The 10,736-nt window shown below is 37.1% G+C and overlaps 1 protein-coding gene across 4 annotated transcripts in view; it reads right to left on the reverse strand.

Moving 5' to 3' along the window:
* CB1H4orf45 (chromosome B1 C4orf45 homolog) overlaps window positions 1-9,053 on the reverse strand; it is a 99,457-nt gene extending 90,404 nt beyond the window's left edge. For all 4 annotated transcript variants that reach the window (XR_007457924.1, XM_049631250.1, XM_049631249.1 and 1 more), the window contains exon 1: window positions 8,892-9,053. Coding sequence is in view for 3 of the 4 variants with exons in the window: in XM_049631250.1 (XP_049487207.1) it covers window positions 8,892-8,955 (64 nt within the window). In the remaining variant the exon portion in view is untranslated. The remainder of the gene's footprint in view (window positions 1-8,891) is intronic.
* Between the last annotated feature and the right edge of the window lie 1,683 nt (window positions 9,054-10,736).

The raw sequence follows: 10,736 nt of genomic DNA on the forward strand, positions 1-10,736 counted from the left end.
TGTCTCCCTCTCTCTCTGCCCCTCCCCTCCTCACACTCTGTCTCTGTCTCTCTCTCTCAAAAATAAATACACATTAAAAAAATTTTTTTTAATGATATTAATGTAACCTACAAAGGATCAACTTTGGAAAATTAAATGAAAGCCTAGAAAGGCAAATAAATCCTACTCCTTCCCATTTGGGTTCATATAATAAAAGTGTTTATTGTTCTTCAAAACAACCCAAAATAACAAACAAACAAACAAACAAACAAAAAACAGAATATGAGACAAAGCTTGTCCTGCTTTTCAAAGTGAAAGCAGTAACTGATGTTTTGGATTTCTTTGTTTTTATTTTTGTTTTTGTTTTCTCACAAATTACATCAGTGATGATTTAGATGACCAGCAAGTTAGGATTGATTTGGAACTGCTGTCCCTTAGAGATAAATTTCGATTCAGGCAAATCATATATTGTGTCTACAGAATAAAACGCAGATTAGCCAACCGAATGTGTCAGTACCATTAAAATGTATAAGCTTTTGTCATGAATTAGTTTTCAAAAATGTAAAATATTTGCTTCATGAATTATAGTGATGAGGCATCAGGTGAATTTGCTGTAGGACAATTTTATTCTCTCTTCAAGTAGGAAACCAGTGGCAGTTCAGTGTGAAGAGTCATTTTCTATTTTTAAAGTAATTGAATTTGAGACATAACTATTAGTGTGACAGTTTCCCAGGGCAAAAAATGAGATGAATAAATGGGTCTGAAACCCAGGCTAATGGAGCAGTGCTTTTCAAAATTACAGACACATTTATGTACTTCTACCACTTATAGTTTCATTCATCATATTGGGTTTTGGCCATTTCCTTAAGAGTATTTCCAATTCTAATATATTTCTAACAGAACTCCCATGCTGTGATCATTCCTTTATATGGTAGGATTCTACAATATTCCTGATTTACAGGAGCAGATTTTCTAGTAGGTATATGATATCTGACTAAATACATCAATTTTTTATTCAGTCAGTAATCTGGATATAATGCACATAAATATGCCATATAAATAGGGGGCAAGTGAACACTTCTATTCTTCTGATCAAGGCTGTGTGACCTTAAGCAACTTGCTTAGCTCTCTGAACCTCAGTATTTCCATCTGAAAAATGATAGGTTAAATTAGATCATTTTTTATGCTGCCTTTTTAATTTAATAACCCATATTAATTATTCCATCTATCTCTTTAATTTGAACCAAGTGGGAATTCATGAAAGAGTTTGAATGAAGGAATGTATTTCTTTTCTTTTCTTTTTTTAAATTTTAATTCCAGTATAGTTAATACACAGTGTTATATTATTTCAGGTGCACGATATAGTGATTCAACAATTCTATACGTTACTCAGTGCTCATTGTGATAAATGAACTCGTAATCCCCATCACCTATTTCACCCAGCCCCCACCCACCTCCCCTCTGGTAACCATCTGTTTGTTCTCCATAGTTAAGAATCTGTTTCTTGGTTACTGGAGGGGATATGGGAGGGGGGGATGGGCTAAATGGGTAAGGAGCATTAAGGAATCTACTCCTGAAATCACTGTTGCACTATATGCTAACTGATTTGGATATAAATTTAAAGAATAAAATTAAAAAGAAGAAAGAAAGAAAGAAAGAAAGAAAGAAAGAAAGAAAGAAAGAAAAAGAAAGAAAGAAAGGGAAATTCTTGCTTTGTCTCCTGTTTGTTTTATTTCTTAAATTCCACATATGAGTGAAATCATATGATATTTATTTTTCTCTGACTGACTTATTTTTTTTAACGTTTTATTTATTTTTGAGACAGGGAGAGACAGAGCATGAACAGGGGAGGGTCAGAGAGAGGGAGACACAGAATCTGAAACAGGCTCCAGGCTCTGAGCTGTCAGCACAGAGCCCAACATGGGGTTTGAACTCACGGACCGCGAGATCATGATCTGAGCCACCCAGGCGCCCCTCTGACTGACTTATTTTACTTAGCATTATATACTCTCTCGATCCATCTATGATGTTGCAAATGGCAAGAGTTCATTCTTTTTTATGGCTGAGTAATATTGCTCTGTGTGTGTGTGTGTGTGTGTGTGTGTGTGTGTCTGTGTGTGTGTGTGTGTGTACCACATCTTCTTTATCCATTCATTTATTGATGGACATTGGGCTGCTTCCATAATTTGGCTATTGTAAATAATGCTGCAATAAATATAGGGGCACATATGTCATTTTAAACTAGTGTTTTCATATTCTTTGAGCAAATTGTATTGTGATGACTGGATCATAGGGTAGTTCCATTTAAAATTTTTGAGGAACCCCCATACTATTTTCCACAATGGCTGCACTGGTTTGCATTCCCACCAACAGTGCACAAGTGTTCCTTTTTCTCCACATCCTCACCAACACTTCTTGTTTCTTATGTTTCTTGTGATTTAGCCATTCTGAAAGATATGACGTGATAGTTCATTGTACTTTTAATTTGCATTTCAACATGAGTGATGTTGAGCATCTTTTCATGTGTCTGTTGGCCATCTGTATGTCTTCTTTGGAGAAATGTCTGTTCATGTCTTCTGCCCACTTTTAAATAAATAATGATGAAGATGATGATGATGATGATCATGATCATGATTTTGGTGTTGAGTTGTATATGTTCTTTATGTATTTTGGATATTAACCTTTTTTTTGGATATGTCATTTGCAAATATCTTCTCTGATTCAGTACACTTTTCTTTTCTTCTTCTTCTTCTTCTTCTTCTTCTTTTGAGAGAAGGAGAGAGGGTGCAAGTGAGCAAGGGGCAAAGAGAGAGAGATTCCTATGAGGGGGAGAGAGAAAGAGAAAGAGAGAGAAGCAGGGCTCACCTGAAGCAGGGCTTGTGTTTTACCTGAAGTGGGGCTCATGTTCATCCAATGTGGGACTCAAACTCATGAACCCATGAACCATGAGATCATGACCTGACTTGAAGTCAGATGCTTAATGACTGAGCCACCCAGGCACCCTCAGTAGGTTTTCTTTTAGTTTTGTTGATTGTTTCCTTTGACTGTGCAGAAGTTTTTTACTTTGATATAGTTCCAACAGTTTATTTTTGCTTTTGTTTCTTTTGCCTCAGGAGACATAGCTAGAAAAATGTTGCTATGTCTGATGTCAGAAAGATTATTGCCTGTGTCTCTTCTATGATTTTTATGGTTTCATGTCCTTAATCCATTTTGTGTATGGTATAAGAAAGTGGCCCAGTTTCCTTATTTTGCATGGACCTATCCAATTTTCCCAACACCATTTGTTGAAGAGACTGTCCTTTTACCATTGCCCATTATTGCCTCCTTTATCAAAGATGATTTGACTATATAATCACGGGTTAAGTTCTGGGCTCTCTATTCTGTTCCATTCATCTATGTGTCTATTTTTGTGCCAGTACCATACTGTTTTGATTGCTACAGCTTTGTAGTATACCTTGAAATCTAGGATTTTGATACATCCAGTTTTGTTCTGCATTTTCAAGATTGCTTTGGCTATTCAGTGTCTTTTGTGTCCATATACATTTTAAGATTATTTGTTCTAGTTCTATGAAAAAATGCTGTTGGTATTTTGGTAGAGATTGTATCAAATCTATAGCTTTCTTTGGATATGGACAGTTTAGCAATATTTGTTCTTCCAGTCCACAAGCATGGATTATCTTTCCATTTGTTTGTGTTGTCTTCAATTTAAAGAATGTATTTTTAAATAAATGTAATTAAATTTTAAAACCTCATAGGACCTAGAACCAGTCAACCTGTTATTTTGTAAACAGATGTTTTAAAGATATATAACCATGCTCTAAAATATTTTTAAAATCTCTTCATAGTTTTGTTTGTGATATTAGTTTTCATATAAGATCTCTGTAATGCAAAAATCACACCTTTACAAATCTCCTCACTATGTCTTAGAACTTAACAAATTGCTAACGAATCCTTTTTTTTAAAACAATTTTTTAAATGTTTATTTATTTTTGAGAGAAAGAGACAGAGCATGGGGGGAGAGGGACAGAGAAAGACGGAGACACAGAATCGGAAGCAGGCTCCAGGCTCTGAGCTGTCAGCACAGAGCCCGATGCGGGGCTCGAACTCACGAACTGTGAATCATGACCCGAGCTGAATCGGACATTCAACTGACTGAGCCACCCAGGCACCCCTGCTAGTGAATCCTTTATGGTAGAATAAGCCCACAAACAAAATGTCTTAAAAGTATAAGTAATTGGGGCGCCTGGGTGGCGCAGTCGGTTAAGCGTCCAACTTCAGCCAGGTCACGATCTCGCGGTCCGTGAGTTCGAGCCCCGCGTCAGGCTCTGGGCTGATGGCTGGGAGCCTGGAGCCTGTTTCCGATTCTGTGTCTCCCTCTCTCTCTGCCCCTCCCCCGTTCATGCTCTGTCTCTCTCTCTCCCAAAAATAAATAAAAAACGTTGAAAAAAAAAAAAGTATAAGTAATTAATTTGCCCTATCAGATTAAACTCACAGTTATCAAAAAACATATGGATTATTGAAAGCAGAACATTGTTTGACTTTGGGGGGATTGACTGGGAAAGATCATTAAGCAACTTTTTAGGGTGATGAAAATGTTGGCTATCTTGATGTAAGAAGTAAATACATAGGCACAGTGTTCACTTCATGAAATGTTATCAAGCTGAATACTGGATTAGTGTACTTTCTGGAGTATGTGTTACTACAAAACAAAATTCAATGGAGCAAATGTTAAAGATCTTATTGGCTTTGCTCAGTGATTCATGAATTGTCTGGAACCAGTCTAGCAGATGGAAAGGAGCTCCAGGAGCTGTGCAAAACAAGAAGACTTTTATACGCACGAAGCAAGAACAAGGAAATTATACTAGGCAAAAAGCGGATTGGTTATTACAGGGTTACTTTCCTTTAGGGGATTGCAGGCATCTATCAGGCAGATAATCTAACTAGTGCTGATCAGGCTAGCCTCATAGGCTGGTGTAAGTAAGACCCATTTCTGAGAGAACCTATGCTATTTGAACCAAGTCTCAGTTTGGTAAGGTGAGGCTTAGCATGAGTAACTCCATTTTGAGCCTGTTTTGTTTTTAACAGTTACATGTCAACCTTTTTTTAAAGTTTAAAAGCTGAACTCACTGACATTTTTTTCAAAGAGATTCTCTATCCCTTTATTAAATGCAAACTAAATACATTCTAAATCCACCTATAATGTAGGAGGTAATTTATGCTAATTATGATATTTAAAAAGAAAAGAAATGAACAAGAAAAACAAAAAATGTATGGTTTAGTTTGTGGGGTGCAGTGTAATATAATTTTCCTCCTTTTCTACATCTTTTACATTATTTCTTAAGGCTTTGGAATTAAATTTGTGTTTCCTTTTAATACCACACTATGCTATGATGGGTATTTACATTATACAAATAGGATAACAGCATAACCTGTAATATTTTAAACATAGTAACAGATTATAAGCTTCTAGAAGAAAAAGAACATCTTATTCATGTTCATTTTTGTAAACTCCAAAGTTCCTGGGCAAGTTTTTATTTTTATTTACTTATTTTTTTTTTTAAGATTTTATTTTTAAGCAATCTCCACACCCCACATGGGGCTAGAACTCACAACCCCAAGATCAAGAGTCACAACCTCCACAAACGAAACCAGCCAGGAGCCCCAAATTATTTATTTTATTTGTTAATTTTTTTTAGTAATCTCTGTGCCCAACATGGGGCTCAAACTCATGACCCTTAGATCAAGAGTTCCAAATGCTTCTTTTTCTGACTAAGCCAGCCAGGCACCCCTCCTGGACAAGTTTTTAAGATTGAATAGGGATTCAGTTTACATTTGTTAAATTTAATTTCAGAGCATTATGCTAAAAATTTAGTTTTGGGGCACCTGGATGGCTCAGTCAGTTCAGTGCCTGACTCTCAATTTTGGCTCAGGTCATGATCTCATGGACTGTGAGATGGAACCCCATGTCTGGCTCTGTGCTGTCAGCACACTGAAGCCTGCTTGAGATGCTCTCTCTCCCTCTCTCTCTGCCCCACCCTTGCTTGTGCATGTGGTCTCTCTCCCTCTAAATATTAAACTTAAAACTTAATTTGCCAAGTATGGATTTGCCAAAAATCCATATGTTTTTGATAACTTTGAAAACTTAAAAAAATTAGTTTCAAAATGTATTTTGAAAGACAAATATTAAAATTTGATAGAAATATAAAAGTTGATGGAGTGGTCAAATTAGGTAACCAGTCAAAGTACACTAAGTAAATACACACTGAATCATCTTGTAGAATAATGGAGTCTTCCTTTATCTCTCACCTGCTAATTCCATTCTTTGTAAATATACCACAAGAAAATAACAGAAAGAGAAAAATAACTTATGCAAAAGTATTCATGCAGCTTTATTATAACAGTGAAAATCTGGAAATTAAATATAAAATACAGGAAAATGTGAAGTTAATTATTCTATATCAATATACTGAAATCTCTCGAAGATGACAACTTGGAACTATGTAAATACATGACACTAAGTATACACTGACATAAATTAGAAGAAATTTTAAGTTATCAGTGAAGAAAAACAGTTGCAAGTGACAGAAAACCTAACCCAAACTGGCTTAAGGAAAAGAGGAAATTTATTGGCTGATGTTCAATGAAAAGTTTAAGAAACAGAAAAATCACCTCAAAACAAATCATTGATCTAACTGAAAACACGTAAGGGTAACATTTTTAGAAAAAAAAAAAAAAAAAGAGAAGAAAAATCTAGGTGATCTTGGGTTTGGTGAAGAGTTTTTAGATACAACATCAGAAGTGTAATCCATGAGGGGGCGCCTGGGTGGCTTAGTCAGTTTAGTGTCTGACTTCAGCTCAGGTCATGATCTTGTGGTTCGTGAGTTCAAGCCCCGCGTGGAGCTCTGTGCTGACAGCTCAGAGCCTGGAGCCTGCTTCGAATTCTGTGTCTCCCTCTCTGCACCTTCCCCATTCACACTCTGTTTCTCTTTCTCTCTCAAAAATAAACATTAAAAAACCCCCAAAAATTCCTCTATATGAAAAAGACTGTGCTAAGAAAATGAAAAGACAAGTCACAGATTGGGAAGAAGACATTTGCGCATTTGCAAAACACTTATCTGATAGAGGACTTGTATCCAAAATATATACAGAACTTTAAAACTCAACGATAAGAAAACAAACACCCAATTACAAAATAGGCCAACATGAACAGACATCTCACCAAGGAAGATATACAGATGGCAAACAAGTCCATAAACATTAGTCATTAAGGAATTTTGAATGAAAACAGCAGTGAGATGTAACTACATACCTATTAGAATGGCTTAAAGTAAAACACAAAACAAAACAAATAAACAAAACCAAATGCTAGCAAGGATGCCGCAGCAACAGGCAATGCTCACCCATTGCTGGTGGAAACGCAAACGACACAGCTGCCTGGGAAGACAGTTGGGCAGTTTCTTACAAAGCTACCCACAGACTTACCATACGACTCAGCAATCATATTCCTAGGTATTTACCAGACTGATTTGAAAACATATCCACACTTGGGCCAGCACACAAATGTTTGTAGAGACTTTTTTTCAGAGTTGCTAATAACTGAAAGCAACCGAGGTGTCCTTCAATAGATGAATAGGTAAATGATGAGATACCCACATGATGGAATATTTCTAAAAAGAAATGAACCATCAAGCCATGAAAAGTCATGAAGGAAGCTTAACGCGTATTGGCAAGTGAAAGAAGCCAATCTGACAAGGCTAGATGTTGTATGATTCCAGCTCTATGACATTCAGGAAAAGGCAAAACTATAGACACAGTGAAAAGATCAATGGTTGCTAGGAGCTCGGGGAGAGCAAATGAAGAAATGAATAGGTGACGTTCAAGTGATTGTTAGAGGGGTCAAACTATTCTGTATGGTACTCTGATGGTGGGTACATGGCCTTATGAATTTGTCAATAGACTTTACAGCACAAAGAGCAAATTTTGATGCATACAAATTTTTTTAAAAATAATTTAAGAAGTGGGGGGGGGGGGTTCCAGGAAGGAGTTCAGACTGTGACAAGAGAGTCTAACTGAAGGAGATGGAGGGAAAAGATGTTCACCTAAGTAACTTAGGAAATGACTAGAGTCTTTAAGTTTAAAGGCAAGAGGTACTGCAAGGAGGCATTGTACTCTAGTTGATAAAGTTTGTTCTCATGGGGTACAGGTTTCCAGTGCTGATACTTGTATACATGTATACTGGAATCGTACATGGACAGCAAATAGGTGGGGCCAGCTTTCCCATGATTCAAGTGGAACTTCATAGATAGGCAAGGGGAGAAGCTTATAAAATATGCTCATGACTTCAAATTATGAAGGAAATAAGACGAAATTTAGTTTATTTCTTGCAGACTTATCACAATTAGTCATACAGTATTCTATTTAATTACATGTTATTGTAATTCCACACAGAAACACCATTCAAATCATTTAAAGCAAGTTGAAGGAAAATGCAAGCCAACAATTGTTCTGGGGTTTAATGTGCATTTTGCAAAATGCTTATTAACCAAATACGTCAAACTTCTAAAAACACAAAAAGGTTAAATCAGTAATAATTAAAATTTGATCAAACGTATACTTTTTGTTAACATCGAAGTAGTTCCCATTAAAGAAACATAAACTTTATGATATAAAAATGTTCCTTTGTGAAAGTTAGCTTAGATACAGTGAAAACTGGGATGTCGCCGATCTGTTGATGGCTGCATGGTGTTGATGCCCACACTGTGTGCGTAAGAGTAGCAGTATTGTATAAAATAAACATATGTGATTATTCCATTCTTCCATCCATTACATGAGTATCATATCTGAGCATCATAGAGGTGAGGGATAAAGAAAGTGTAGATTTCCTTGTGAAAGCATACACAAAAACTCTTTACCTGTAACAATCATCCGTTTTCCCACTGTGGAAGATACTGGGTCTCGAAATGATACAGACGCCATGGCTCAGGTGTTAGCCCCAGAAAGAGTCAAAGACTCTGCAGTCTCTGTTCTCCCTGTCTCTGCCACGAACTGGGTGGTTGTCAAGGACTCTTTACAACAGGGAGATATGGTGTTCCTTCTAACAAAGTTCTGTATTCCAGTATCCAAGGAGAGATGGATACCGTCGTAACATTCCCAGAAACTGTAGCTAATAATATATTTTTTAAATCTGTCAGTATCAAGTCAGAACAGACCTGTTCAGGTACTAGATCTAGAATAGACTTATGTCACAGATAACCTGGCAGGCTCAATCAAGACTTCATTCAATATTTCCCAAAGAATGTCCTGCAGAGGAGTGTTATTGCAAACAAAACAATAGGCAAAAACCACAAATCATGATTAAACGTATTTCATGGGGTGCCTGGGTGGCTCAGTCGGTTGAGCGGCCGACCTCGGCTCAGGTCATGATCTCGCGGTCTGTGAGTTCGAGCCCCGTGTCGGGCTCTGTGCTGACAGCTCAGAGCCTGGAGCCTATTTCAGATTCTGTGTCTCCCTCTCTCTGACCCTCCCCCGTTCATGCTCTGTCTCTCTCTGTCTCAAAAATAAATAAACGTTAAAAAAAAAAAAATTAAAAAAAAAGTATTTCAGAAACACTGGCTAGATAAATTACAATATAAAATTATATTAATGAATGAACAATTATATCTGTATCTATGTCTATGTATCTTCCCAGCCCCAATTCCGATACTTACAATATGTGCCTTGGTCATATCAGTGTATTTACGGTTCCCATAACATGTGATGCTCTTTCATTCTTGTGAGTCTTTACACATACAATTCATTCTTCCTATAATGTTCCTATGCAAATATTTCTTGTCATCTGAGAGCCAGAAGCCACCTGTCCTCTCCCAGGAGGATGCCTACAGACATAGCTGAGTATTTTCTCCTTCATGACCCTTAAACTTCTATAGCGTATTGCTTATACCTGTCTTTTAAACTCTTACCATTTGTCCTGTCTATTTAATTATCTGCCACCCCACTAGAATCTAATTCCCAAGAGTTCATGGGAAAAGCATCTTTATTCATCTTTCAATTTCCAGACACTTCGATGCAACTGATACTTAATAAACGTTTGTGGGGTGAATAAGTGAATGAACAGCTAATTTCAGCCTGCCCAGAAATATAATGACCATCAACCTGATAATCCGTGGAATAGAAATTCTAATGGTAATTTCAAATTCAACACTAAATATATGAGGTTCTTTACTAAATGTAGTACCTTTTGTTTGTCTTCGAAAAAAATTAAAATATAAAGAGTCTTGGAGCACTTGGGTGGTGCACTTGGTTAAGTGTCTGACTCTTGATCTTGGCTTAGGTCATGATCTCACAGTTTGTGAGTTCAAGCCCCACGTCAGGTTCTCTGCACTGATGGCATAGAGCCTGCTTGGGATTCTGTCTCTCCTTCTCTCTGCCCCTTACCTGCTTGTGCTCTTTCTCTCTCCAAATGAATAAATAAACTTAAAAAAAATTTTTAAAAGTACAAAGAGTCTTTATGAACTATGAAGAGGTTTGGTAGCATGGTAGGCAGAGAGATGTGCCACCCAGATTCCCCTTCAAGGAAGGGCTTGTTTTCTAGTTGCAGGAAATGCAGTCAGCAGACAGTCTCCGGCTGACAGCTCCTTCAGGGTTTGCTTTAGCTGCAGACAACTGCCCCTTCTGTTGGGAGTTGAGCCCTTTCCTGGGCAGCCTGTGTCAGGTGACTAAGTGAGGTGGGAGTATAATAGCCAATCACTGCTGTCTGC

Source organism: Panthera uncia, chromosome B1, assembly GCF_023721935.1.
Source record: "Panthera uncia isolate 11264 chromosome B1, Puncia_PCG_1.0, whole genome shotgun sequence".
Lineage (NCBI taxonomy): Eukaryota > Metazoa > Chordata > Mammalia > Carnivora > Felidae > Panthera > Panthera uncia.